The sequence below is a fragment of the Mus pahari genome, chromosome 9, assembly GCF_900095145.1.
Source record: "Mus pahari chromosome 9, PAHARI_EIJ_v1.1, whole genome shotgun sequence".
Classification (NCBI taxonomy): Eukaryota; Metazoa; Chordata; class Mammalia; order Rodentia; family Muridae; genus Mus; species Mus pahari.
In genome coordinates this window covers 22,912,045-22,925,926 of record NC_034598.1, presented here as the reverse complement: position 1 = coordinate 22,925,926, position 13,882 = coordinate 22,912,045, and the positions used below count along the sequence as shown (strand labels likewise).

Below are 13,882 nucleotides of genomic sequence, written 5' to 3'. Positions count from 1 at the left end.
CTTGGTAGACCAGGCTAGCCTCGAACTCAGAAATCCGCCTGCCTCTGCCTCCCGAGTGCTGGGATTAAAGGCCTGCGCCACCAGGCCCGGCCATTTAGTTCCTTTGTGTAGGGGGTGGCTGATGCTTTCATCATGAATCTGCATATGAACACTGAAGACCCAGTTCCCCAACGGGGTTCTTGATCGATCAATAAAGATGACAGCAGCCAATGGCTGTGTGGAAGAGGAGGAACTTCCAGGTTCCCTCACGCAGGCTAGTAAACACAGGAGGAGGGAGAGAGTCACAAGCTATGTGAGATCTTGGATGGAGTAGCCATTGGTCAGTTCCCCAAGGCGGGAGATTAGAAACACAACTAAATTGAGGGCAGATGCAGGGTGTTGAGCAAGAAGGTAACAAGCTAAGGGCAGATTTAGAGTGTTGAGCAAGGAGTAAAGGGAAGGGCACCCTAGCCTGAGGGAGGCTTAGAGGAGTCCAGTCACTGGGCCATAAGGCAGGTTAAAAATGAGCAATGAGTGTGTCTTTTATCCTCGGATCTGAGATAGCCCCGGGGCAGGTGGGTGCGACTCACCAGGAATTCAGAGCAGGGTAGACAAAACTACACACCACACCTTTTGTGTTTGTCTTCCCAAGAACTTTCTTTCAACCACATGACTTTATCCTTAAAGGCTCTACAGGACCCGCAATGCCAAAGTTGGACCTAACAACCTATTGATTGTTTCCATTGGGATGTCTTGAAGTACAGAAGCCATGCTTTTCAGAAATATTTGTTTCTAGTACTGCATATCTTCACTCCTTATAATACTAGGTTTATGCATATGACTAAAGGTGGCTAACCAAATGTAAGCAGAATAAAACAATTCTCAAATATGGGTTGGTATACCTTCTCCAAAATGTTTGCGATCAGAAGAGTTTCAATCATTTGTAAAAGCCTTTTCAGTTCAACAGCCATATTCCAAAAATATCTAGTTTATTATATACCAGATTCCAGAGAAGGCATTCTTGTTCCACACTATAGTGATCTCTTTTAATCAAACCTAAAATGTGACCACACAGAATCTGCAACTAACATGCCTCCAATTCTTCCACAGGCCAAATCTGAGCACCCCTTCCCCTCTGACTTTCTTCCCTCCCTCTCTTTCTGGAGGTGGGAAAGCAAAAGATGGTATTGAGAATGGGATCTAGTCTAACGCATGCCATCCAAGCTCCTTTACTCCTGAGCTATGCCCTTCCCCATGAGCCCCTGTTAATTCTATTCTGTCTCCTTCCAGTGAATTCCCCACCAAGCTCAGAAGCTTTGCCTTTACAATAGGTATCCAATCAAAGGACATCTCTCACTACTACTGCAACTAGTCTGAAAAACTGTGATGTCTCTAACTGGTTCCCTTACCTTCAGTCTCCTTCTAACACAGAAAGGTCCTTAAGGCCCTAATGTCTGCTTTTGCCCACCACAACCTCATCTTTCTAAAGACAGTACAACCACAAATCGGTCTGCTTCCCCCAGTAGGGCATAGTGGCAAGTCTTGTTTTCAATACTTCTGCCTCACCCATCCTTTCTAACCACCCTGGTCTCTACTTATATGCTCTTTTAGATTGGTCTTTCCCTTACATTTCCTAATCTCTCCACAGTTCCCCCTCAGGTTGTCAACTTCTTGCTGTAAACTCATTCATACTGTCTGATCTGCAAACAACAGGGACTTGAACATATCTTTTTAGGTCACAATCTAACCCTTGAGTCAGTAGGGGATAATAGTGATAAACTCACATGGGTTCTTCTTGGTTCCAGTGTGTTTGGAGAGTCTCCTGCAATGCAAACAGGCTCATGGCTCATGTATGGTGGTTAAAAGGAGCTAAACCAGCATCTTTTCTGCCAACCCCTCTCCCTTGGGAGGTCTCACAGCCGTGTTTCTAAGAAGGCACTTCCTCATCGTTTTCTGTATGCTCTAAGTTGGAGAATGGCAAACTTTTCTCAGAATCAAATCAGTATTTCAGATCTGCTAATCCCTCAAATCAATGATCCAACTTCTATCCAAAAATCAGCTAGGACAGTATGTAAACATATTTGGGCATAAGGGTAAAGGTATGGCTTAAAGGCTAAGTAGTTGCTTATCAGTCCTAGCATCTCCAGCACCACAAAAATAATAGTACAAACAAATGGGCATAGGTATGTCCCAATTAAATTGTATTCATCAGGCATCTGACCAGAGTGTTGACTACTTTTTTTTTTTATTGTGACAGGGGAGCCTCAATTGAGAAAATGCCCTGGAATGACCTCTAGGCAAGTTGTACAAATTTTCTTGGTTGACCTTTGAAATGGAAAGGTCCAGTTTACTGAGGACAATGCCTCTCCTGGGCAGACAGACAGCCCTGACTGCTATAAGAGACCATGAAGAGGAAGCCACAGAGAGCAGGCCATTAGCAGTGTTTCTGTAGGGCTTCAGCCTCAATTCCTACCTCCAGGTGCCTGCCTGTGTTCCTGTGCATGTCCCACAATGAATGGCCAGCACCTGGGATACATAAGCCAAACAAATCCTCTCCCCAAGTTGCCTTTGTTCATCACAGCAACAGAAACCAACTAAGGAAACAACCCCTCTGATGTGCAGATTTCCAGTTCTGTTCCAACAGCATTGCATAAGTGATTTTTTTTTTGTCCCTCAGTAACACATGAACATACTTTCCCCAAAGGTTTGCATCTTAGTCTTGTGAGAAGGGATCATATCCCTCAACAGCGGCTGCTCTTTCTAACTAGTCTTATACTCTTCTGAGTCTGTTATTTCCATATGCTTAATGTAGTAGGTAATTCTATTAAACTTCTTCTTTATTTTTTTTCTTTTTATTTTATTCTATTAAACTTCTACTGTTGAAAATATATGACTTCTATGATGGGGGTGCATCTTCACTGTGAATACCGTGTTTATCCTGCTTTATTTTCTTTTTGTGTACTTATTACCACCCAAGATTTCTTTACTTTCTTTTAGAGAGCTTCATTTAGAAAAGGTTAATAATGGGCTGGTGAGATGGCTCAGCGGGTAAGAGCACCTGACTGCGCTTCCAAAGGTACAGAGTTCAAATCCCAGCAACCACATGGTGGCTCAAATCATCCTTAACAAGATCTGACTCCCTCTTCTGGAGTGTCTGAAGACAGTTACAGTGTACTAACATATAATAAATAAATTTAAAAAAAAAAAAAAGAAAATGTTAATAAAAATAAAAGCTCTTCTTCGTCAGTAAGAATTTCTATCTAACTTTCATAAACCCTTTTCTGTATCAAGTTTCACAACTTGTTTTCACACTAAACATGTGCTCTCTTTGGGACAGTGTTACATTAAAACATCCTCAGGGGGTCTAAAAGTATTATCTCTGTCCTAGATTCTGTTTAGAAAAGGAAAAAAAACAAAAAACAAAAAACAGCTATGTAAAAGTCTGAAGCTACAGAAAATGTTAAAAACACCATAAAAGAAACTTTGTTGGGAAGACTGAAATAAATACATTAAGAAAAAAAAAGGTAGTCTGGACATAATATCTACTATTCTGACTTGGTAACTCATTCAGTATAATTTTCATAGCTCAGTCTATCATATTTTTGTATTTAAGGATAATTGAGAATATTCTTTGTCACATAACAAATTTCTAGGAAAAGTGAACTTCCACAGCGCTGCAGGACCCTAAGCCAAGCTTTCCAGAATACAGGTGAAAAGGCTTCTTCCCTTGGTCTATACTCAAGCTAAAGGAGCATATGATTGTCTGCCACTGCAGAGGACAGGGGATGCACGCAAGTTTGCTTAGTCCCCAAGAGCTTCTGCTTTTAAAAGGCCTTAAAAGTGACAGTCACTGAGCCAATGTAAATGCTAAAAATCACCTCTACAACTCAATACAAATGTAAAGGAAGCTAGGCACACAAACAGAAACTTTTAGAAGACCACAGCAAGGCTGTAGGGAAAGCTTAGCAGTTAAGGGAGAGTTACTGCTCAGAGAGTTCCCCAGTTTGGTTCCGACCACTCATGTGGGTAGGCTCATAACAGTCCAAAGTCCAAGACCTGGAAGTCTAGCTCCCTCTTCTGCCTTCATTCAAATATGCAACATGCACACACAGACAAGGATATGATTAAAAATAAAATCTTTTAAAAAAGAGAACAACAAAAAAAGACTTATTTTGGTTTCCCATCAACATTAGCTTAACGTTGTACCTTTCAGTACTGGCATTCCAAACAGTATTCCATCTAGGGTGTCCAACCTTTGACAATACAATACTTTGTCATCTACAAATGTTTTGGGCCACATTCATATCTACCTCAGAACACCTGTTTCTCCATTCCAATCAAACCCATTACATTTTAAATGTAATGGTTTCAGTGACTCAAACATTAAGGCACCAACTGTGTCTCTAGAACCAATACCTCACTGAGTTTAATTACACTTTGACTGTCCTACTGGTGTATTAGAAATGGGCAGTTAAAAATATAAGCTGAGACTTAATACGATAAATAAAAGCCATTAAGTAGCTTGTTTCATTTACAATTAAGATTTCACACTTATGCACTAGTTTAAATTCTCCACAGTCCTTACAGATCAAAAGCAAGAAAGTTATTAAATAAACTGTTTATATAAAGGTAAAAAAAAAGAAAGTTATTAAAATGTTTTGGCTAATTTGAAGTTATCGGGCCACTTATACAATACCGTTTAATTAGAACCAATTGCCAATACATTTGTGTAGAACTTTTAGACGATACAAATAGGCGGCCTTTTGCAAATTCAAGAAGTTCAATAACCTCGGCTTAGTTGGGGGAAAGAATATCTTTCAGTCCAGTTTCTAATGTTAAAAGACAGCTGAGAGCAGTCTGCACTGATCCAGCCTCGTCGTCAACCTTTAATCCTTCTGACTGATGAAAAGCATGAGCCCTCTGTTTATTTTAAGTTCATGCTGTAGCTGCCTTTCTTATTTTCACTTCTTTGTACCAATGTATCAAATTAATCAATTGCTTAGTCTACACAACCAGCAAGGGTTGGGGGTGGGGCACCTGTGTGACAATACACACAAACATTAAATCCTAGAAAGAAATTTTTAAAAATTGGCACTAATATTCAGCAAAATTCAGTGACATCGTTGTCCAAATATCAGGTATATTCTGTTGCTGTTACCTACTAAAAGCAGGCAAGGGTGAAAACTAGTTTTAACAACAGAAAAGGGCACAAAAGATACGGAGGAGTTAACATTTATTTGACATATTGCTAGGTATTTCCCACTTACTCATCTCAAAAACTGTGAAGATGAAAATACCCTGAATAAGTCATCAATTCCAGTAAGAGGAGCCGTTCCCTTCGTGAAGTGATTCGAACAAACCAAACATTGCACGTCTAGCAAAGCAAAGGCACAAGTGATGTAAATAATCACTCGGCAAAGAATCTTTGTGTGGAACTGGGGGGTGGGGTCTTGGGTCACCTAGGCAACGCATCAATCTAACGCATAACTTAGACCAGGCAAGATACCGGGCTTGATTAAGGTCATCTTTATTTATAAGGAGAATCTGGATCAAACTGATCAAGGCAAACACATACCACTATGCCGGCAACTATTCTGTGAAATTTAACGACTCCTTTTTTAACTCCAAGCCGCTAAGTTACTAAGCATGGTCTACAGGCACTTTTACTAGAATAATTATTTTAAAGAAACGACCCATTCTCCAAACAATAACTGGGGCATTTCCATGTTAAAACTACATAAATAAAATACATAGATAAAATGTAAAAGCTCAAGGCAAGAGCAGTCTGAGTCTGCATATTTTCCCATTATCATCATAAAAGATCCCAGACGCCGGGGCAAGCAATCCCCGCGGAGGTGATTTCTTTAGATGAGCCCGGTGCTGGCTCACTCGCCCGCTCGCCCGCCCAGAGCTCCGCGACCTCCGCGCCCCGCGGCGAGCAGACGACTGAGGATGAGTGTGCAGAACGCGCCGCCCGGGCCGGTTCCGAGCTCCCGGGGCCGGCGGGACCGTTACCAGGGCGCCCCTCCCCCACGGCGCGCGGCCGGAGGAGAACGGAGCCTGCGGGGCCCGGCTCGCCGCGCACACAAAGCCGGGGGTCCGCGCGAGGTGGGGAGGCCGCGCGCCGCCGCAGGCCGCGGGAGCCGCCGAGCCCAGCCCAGCCCAGATGAGCCGAGCCGAGCCGAGCCGAGCCAAGCCGAGTCGGTTCGACCAGGGGGACCCGAGGCCACCGCGTCCCCGACCCTACCTGACTCCAGGTGATGAACTCGTTGGTGTGGGTTTCCTCCACAAGCGTCCACAGCTTGCTGAGGAAAGCCGGCACGTTGGAACTCTGCTTCATTGTTAGCCGGGCGCAGGGATTCCGAATTCTACTCCCGAACGCGGAGGTCGCGGCGGCGGCGACAGCAGCGACGGCGGCAGCAGCGGCGGCGGTGGCAGCAGCTGCTGCTCCGGGGGGGAACGCACACCACGCAGGCGCGGCGGGTCTCGGGCTCCGCCCCCTCGGCGCCGCGGGGCGTGCGGTGAAGGCGGAGAGACCCCGCGGCCGCACGTGATGGACAAGGCTTCGCGCTCCACCCCTGCGCTCTGCTCCCGCGCCCGGCCTCGGGCGAATCCAATCCAAGGCTTCGGATGCACCACGGAGCAAAGCGATTGGCTGCTGCCGCGAGGAGGGGTGGGCCCAAGAATGGTTCAGCCTTCCCTGTTACCTTTTAGGCAGGGTCCTCTGTTAAGGGGATGATATTGGGTCCAGGGAAAGCTTATTTAGTGGACTCACATGGAAAGGGTTTGGGTGCACGGGCTGTGGCTGGCAGAGTGCAGAGACGCCCAGGGGCAGTTGACTCATAAGTTTGGCCGGCGAAGAGTAATTTGCTCCAGTCTAAAGGAAGGAATACAATACATGGGGCAGTGAACTGCGTGTGAGCAGATGTGCTAGGCCCCTCCCTAGTTGAAACTATCTTAAAGACAATGAGCTTTTCTACACATTTTTCACGGGGAGAAAATAGTTCACTTAAGAACAGTTTTATCAAAACCTGAAGCATGAGTAATAGTTCCCTATTTGTGAAGTACTTGCTATTATGTGTGTGTGTGTGTGTGTGTGTGTGTGTACCATTAGAAGCCAGCATCTGTTAAAAGCATCTTACATGCTTTTCTCAATTCAGCATCATCAGGTGCCTCCCATAAGCCCAGTTCAAAAGCAAGTAGTCTAGTTTTAGACTATCTGAGTCAAAATGATTGTTCTGCATGTACCTCACAGAGGTTTCCTCTGGCAAATGTGATTTGGAACAGCTTCTTTAGCCCAATTTCCCATTTCTTCACTGACAATAAGACTTTCTACCCATGAAGAGTAGCTATAATAATGTGGGTCTCTGAAAAAAGAAGATTTTTTTAAACGTGTTTTGTTTTGTTTGTTACTTTATAACTGATCATAGTGTCTGGAATCTGTAAGTCAAGCACTCTGGAGGCTGAGGTAGAGCTGTGGAGCAGTGGAGGCCAACCTGGGTTAAATAGTAAGCTCCAGGTAATCCTGGGCTAATGGCAAGAAATATGTTTTTTTTTTTTTTCAGTAAGCATATACTGAACATAGTCATATACAGCACTGTTTGCTACATAAAAATGGGATATATGATGGGGTAACTGTGATAAAAAAAAAAAGACTAATATGAGGTCTTATGTGACAAGGGCTTTACATGTCTTATCATATTTAATCCTCACAGCAACCCAAAGAGGAAGCTTCAAAGGGTCTGATTCAGGTTGATACAAATTCTATTCAACCAACTGCACAAAGCCAATCGGAACCAACCCTGTAGCCAGATTCCCAGAGTGGGTTAGCTAGAAGTTTCCAAGCACATTCCAATGCGATGATGTGTTGCTTTACCCCAGTTTGGGGATATTTCCAGTCCCAGAGCCTCACAGATAAAATGGCTGTAGTTACATGACAAGGTAAAGCCCTAGGAAAGTGTTTCCTCTTCTGGTCGGTCACTGCATGCCTACAGATAGGTTTTTGGAAACACAAATCTAAACAGCCACTTCCAGACCGGAAGCCACCCAATGGTGTTCCATGCTTCTAGAATAAGCCCTGCCCTGTTATAATGGCGCAGATCTTTTGTGATTCCCATTACCATCTTCCTGTCCACTCATTGTCAATCTCTGTTCATGTCTTTGTCACACTTGATAGCTATACTGCAGGTAAGAAGAATTCATATTCTTTCACATTTCTATTTAATTCTGGCATGCTGTTAGCTCTATCATGTGCTTAGCCTGCAGGGACAAGCAGAATTCCACACAGAATTTATGACGACTCTTCTTGGTTGTCAACTTGACGACATCTGGAATTTAATAAAAACCCAAGTGTCTGAGTACACCATTGGGGAGGGGGGGGGTTCTTGATTGAATAATCTTAGGTGGAAAGATACACCCTAAATCCAGATCTTTTGAAGCAGGAAGATCCACCTTAAATCTGGGCCAAAACTTTTTGCTGGAAGCCTGAATAGAATATGGAAGAAAGAAGCACTTGCTGTTTTCCCTGCTTGCTCTTGCTTTTGCTGGCAACTTCATACCTTGGATTCCAAAATATACTGAAGAACAGCTAAGACATTCAGTTTCAAGGACTGAACAACTAATGAATTCTTGGACTCCACAGACATAGTCAGCCATTGTTGGACTTGTTGGTAAGCAACTCTAACTAATCCCATATGTATGCTTGTGTGTATAATATATACATAAATCATACATAATATATAATGTATATATATATATGGTGATGTATATAAAACATATAAATAAGTATATGTATTCATTTTATCAATTCTATTTCTCCAGAGAACCCTGGCTGATACAGAATACATATTTTTGTAAAACCTTCCTTAATGCTGTATTATCTATCCCATTTAATGTAATGTCACCTTTTTGTTCATATACTTTTTGTGCTAGATTATAGGAACTTATTGAATTTATACTAGATTATGAAAATGTTTAATAGAAACATAGTGTCTGTAATGCCTCGTGTATGTATACCCACCTCTCTATTTTTTGTTAAATAAATCAATGAATGCATAAACAGACAAATGCTAGCCATTTGCTTCATCTTCCATGACCTCCAACTCGGGATTAATTGTTCCTCCCATGGGCTCCCATAGCTTGTGGAACTCTGGCTTCATAAAGTTTGTCATACTGCAGTTGCTCATTTACTCCGCAGCACCCTCATTAGTCTGGTAGACTACCTTGTGTGCCCCATGTATTTAGCACACAGTGCTAATAACATAGGAACTGCTTGATAAATATTTATCACATGAGTAATCTCAGCTTTAAAAAGTCATTTGGAGGCCTGGAGAGATGGCTCAGTGGTTAAGAGCACTGACTGCTCTTCCAAAGGTCCTGAGTTCAAATCCCAGCAACCACATGGTGGCTCACAACCATCCGTAATGAGATCCTGACGCCCTCTTCTGGTGCATCTGAAGATAGCTATAGTGTGCTTAGATATAATAATAAATAAATATTTTTTAAGTCATTTTGATAAGATATCGTCTACCTAACCACCAGAAAAGCCCTTTTAACTTATTGTCAGTCAACACAAACCTTTGTGTTGACTACAGAAGAAACTGGGAGTGGAGGGATGGTTAAGATTAGTTCAAATCGGAGTTATATGGCTCAGGAGCTATTAGCAGCAAGGAAACATCAGATTCTTGGAAAAGCTAGATAATAATGGAATGTCATTGAAACCTAGGTTTGAGGTCATCTGTGACGTCAAAACAATACCAGTAGCAAAATGCTTAAGCATCCTTAGGGAGGCATTTCTGCAAGTGGAGAACTCAAAAGAAGACTAGAAAAGTTAAAAAAAAAAAAAAAAAAAAAAAAGGGCTGGTGAGATGGCTCAGTGCATAAGAGCACCCGACTGCTCTTCNAAAGGTCCGGAGTTCAAATCCCAGCAACCACATGGTGGCTCATAACCATCCGAAACAAGATCTGACTCCCTCTTCTGGAGTGTCTGAAGACAGCTACAGTGTACTTACATATAATAAATAAATAAACAAAACAAAAACAAAAACAAAAAAACTTCAAGAAGACTGATGCCTCGCTTTGCTTTCTATCACTGTGATAAACACCACAACATTGGGAGAAAATAGTTTATTTCAGGTTGTAGTCCGTCCTGAGGTGTAGTCAGGGCGGGGGCTCAGTGCAGGAACTTGGAGGCTGGGACCAAAGTACGGGCCATGGAGGGGTGCTGCTCACTGGCTTGCTCCTCACAGCTTGTTCAGCCTGCTTTCTTAGAGAACCCGGGACCGCCTGTTCAGAGGTGGCACTTTACCCAGTGAGCTGGGCCCTCCCACATTCATCATTAATCAAGAAAATACCCTACAGACATGCTACAGGCAGTCCGATGGAGGAATGTTTTCAGCTGATAAATCCTCTTCCCTGTTAATTCTAACTTGTGTCAAGTTATGAAAAAAATAAAAATAAAATAAAATAAAACCAACCAGGGTGATTGGCCCCTTGTCAGTTTGACACACTGGCACAACGCTGTTAGATAGTCATCTCTCCTTTTTTGTTTATCCCTAAGATCCCATTGTAATATCAATATAATAATATAAACATCCCAACTTTTAAAAGTCCCTTGGTGTTTAAAAAATTCAAACATTTTAAAAGTCCAATCTCTTTAAAATATTCGAAGTTTATTAATTGTGGGTGCACGAAAATCAAAAAGAAGTTAAACATCTTATTTCAAGAGGGGAAAAAAAAAATCAAAGTCCAGTCACAATAAAATTAAAGCAAAACCAAGCTTAAATGGTGTAAGTCAAATCCTATAGCTCAATGTCTTGCACCTGGGGATTCCTTACAATGTTCTGGGCTCCAAAGAGCTTGGGCAGCTCCACCCCTCAGGGTCTGCCATTCACAGAGCATTCATCTTCTCTTGAAACATAGGCCAAAAGCATTCGACGCTTGCTGCTTTTCTTGCCATGTCCGGTATGTTTGGGTCGGTACTGCACCCTAGCTGAACTTTCACGAATAGCCACTTCTGAGCCCTCTCCAGGGACTCGGAACCTGCCACAGGGTGCCAAGCCTCATCTCCTCTCTCTGACCCCTTAAGTCCTGGGGTTGCCACTGTAACTGAGGCTGCACCTTCACCAGTGCCCGCCCCCCTGGCCTCTCTCAGTGCCAAGCCTCAGCTCCTCTCCAGAATCCCTTCATGCCTTCAAAGGCAGTGTCATCTAGGAGACTTTTACACAGTACCAAATCCACCTGACAGCATGAGTTGCAGCCTTGGCCCTGTCTGGACCACAGCAGCTCTGTGCTGATCAGGAGAAAATACTTCAGTTTCAATGATACTGGTGTCTTCTTAATCACACAGCTGACTTAACCCCTGCTAACCTGAGTCATTTGTTCCAGCAAAGTTTCACTTCAGTGGTATTGGTCTCTTTTTAATCCCAGCTGATTCTTTTTTTTTTTCTTTTTTTTTTTTTTTTTTTTTTTTTTTTGGTTTTTCGAGACAGGGTTTCTCTGTATAGCCCTGGCTGTCCTGGAACTCACTTTGTAGACCAGGCTGGCCTCGAACTCAGAAATCCGCCTGCCTCTGCCTCCCAAGTGCTGAGATTAAAGGTATGCACCACCACGCCCGGCTAAATCTTTTTTTTTTTTTTAATTATTTCTATCAATTTATTATTGTTTTATATTCATAAGTGTTTTGTCTGTATGTATATCTGTACATCACATGCATGCCTAGTACCTGTGGAGGCTGGGAGAGAGTGTCAAATCCCCTGGAATTATAGTTACATGGTGTGAGCTACCATGTGAGACTTAAACTTGACTCTTCTGTAAGAGCCAGTGCTCTTAACCACTGAGCCATCTCTCCAACCCTCCCAGCTGATTCTTTAGCTCCAAATGGCAACACCAAATTCTTAATACAAAACATCACAAGAATGGCTCCTATAGAAACTTTGAAGGATTCTCAAACTTCCCTCTGAAGCTTCCCAAGTCAGACCTCCATTGTCTCCAAGACAATGCCCTGTTCTCACAGTTATCTTCCAAGTCTCCACTACAGCTCAGTTAACCCCTAAACACTCATTCACACATTGCTTTTGCCAGCCTAGGTGTTCAAACTCCTTCCATAACCCTCCCCTAAACGACACGGCCAGATCCGGCAAGTCACTCCCGTGGTACCAACTTTTGTCTTAGTTTGCTTTCCACTGCTGTGATTAAACACCAAAAGCAATTTCGGGAGGAAAGGGTTTTATTTCAACTTGTGGTTGTAGTCCATCCTAAAAAGTGAGGGCAGGAATTTCAAAGCAAAGAACCTGGAAACAGGAACTGAAGCCAGGGCCATGGCGAACTATTGCTTACTATGTTTGTTCCTATGGTGTGTGCTCAGCCAGTCTTCTTATACAGCCCAGCCCCGGAGTGGCCGTGTACATAGTAAGCTAGACTCTCCCACACAGTCACCTTCGCTCTAAAACATCTAGTGTGGATAGATGATATAAATAATATGGGCTGCCAGAGTCACCTGAGAGGAGAGAACTTCAACTGAGAAATGCCTCCATCACACTGGCCTGTATGCGTGTCTGTCAGGCAGTTTCTTGATTACTGCTTGGTTTAAGGATGGCCCAGCCCACTGTGGACAGGGCCAGCCTGGGTTCTGTAGGGAAGATGGCTGAGGAAGCTGCATTCCTCCGTGACTACTATTTCAGTTTTTGCCTTGGCTTCCTTTAATGGTCAACTGTAACCTGGAGTCCAGATAAACCTTTCCCAGCCCTGAGTTGCTTTAGGTGATGGGTGTGTATCGCAGGAACAGAAACCTAACTAGAACACAGGCTTTAGCCTCTTTGGAAACAGAGGGGTGGTTGCTCTTTGATAGACGCGTCTGTGGGCTGCAGATGAAGATGAAATCTCTGTGACCCACTTAAAGTACTGATAGAGGTTTTCTGATTAGAAAGAGAGCAGGTTCAGACAAGTGAATTGTTTGGAAGCCTCAGGAAAAGGTAGTTGGATGGCAAGTGACTTGAAATCTAAGCCTTCTGTTATTTTCACCAGAATAGAATCGGACTAAGGCGATTTTCATTCCTCATCTTTCCAATTGAAGGTGCAGGTGAAGATAAATGAATTGGTAGTTCATCTTCCTAAACAATAGGATTTAAGTGACCTTTTATCCCAAATAATCTTATCACAGCTATCTCTGAAAACAGAGCCATTTGAGCCACCTCAAATATTAAATTATTTGTGTATGGATAGAGCTCAGAAGTATACTCTTAATTTGAATACCGGATAACTATGTAAATATTGGCTTCTGGAAGACACAACTTTTCTTGTGGATATGTCATGATCTGAGAGGTGTTTATGGGAGGGTAACATTGATGGGAACCCATCTAATACTTTGCTGTTTAGCCATAATGGCAACCATCAAATCAGAGTTTGATATTGTCTTAATCATGACCTTGTAGGATGTGAGAAATAATTGCTGATTAATAGCAGAAATCTTAAGGTTTATACCTCTGTGATGGCTGTTAGAGTTCCTCGAATTTGCTGTAAAATACCATTTAAATAATATTGTGGAGTGTAATAGTTCATTGTAATCTGTACTCTAGTGTAAGTTAAGACTTGGAATCTTGTAACGTTAAATGCATACTTTTCTGTCAGTTAACTGGCACTAGCAAGATGGATCAAATGCCCACCATATGAAAGCTTATCTTACTTTTTCTTCTTTTTTAAAGAACATCAAAAGTTTTGTTACTTCTGATGATGAATGTAGAAATGAATTTTTACTTTTTGGTAGCCCAAATAATGTTCAAAGTATTTATATCAACTCAAAACAGTGTTTTCTTTTAAATTGCTGGCCCAGTAGGGAGTCTAATATCTTTTTTGTTGTTGTTTTGTTTTTGGTTTTTTGAGACGGTTTCTCTGTATAGCCCTGGCT

At 42.6% G+C, this 13,882-nt stretch overlaps 1 protein-coding gene and 1 long non-coding RNA gene across 3 annotated transcripts in view; one reads left to right on the top strand and one right to left on the bottom strand.

The window, feature by feature from the left end:
- Hsf2 (heat shock transcription factor 2) overlaps positions 1 to 6,427 on the bottom strand; it is a 27,648-nt gene extending 21,221 nt beyond the window's left edge. Inside the window, exon 1 of one of the 2 annotated variants that reach the window (XM_021204994.1) lies at positions 6,227 to 6,427. In XM_021204994.1, coding sequence (XP_021060653.1) covers positions 6,227 to 6,319 — 93 coding nt within the window. In that variant the 5' untranslated portion in view covers positions 6,320 to 6,427. The remainder of the gene's footprint in view (positions 1 to 6,226) is intronic. The other variant, XM_029542532.1, reaches the window with a different exon arrangement.
- A 53-nt stretch (positions 6,428 to 6,480) lies between these two features.
- LOC110326171 overlaps positions 6,481 to 13,882 on the top strand; it is an 8,902-nt gene continuing 1,500 nt past the window's right edge. The window contains exons 1-3 of the long non-coding RNA XR_002380773.1: positions 6,481 to 6,652; positions 7,695 to 7,730; positions 8,418 to 8,644. This is a non-coding gene — a long non-coding RNA (uncharacterized LOC110326171). The remainder of the gene's footprint in view (positions 6,653 to 7,694; positions 7,731 to 8,417; positions 8,645 to 13,882) is intronic.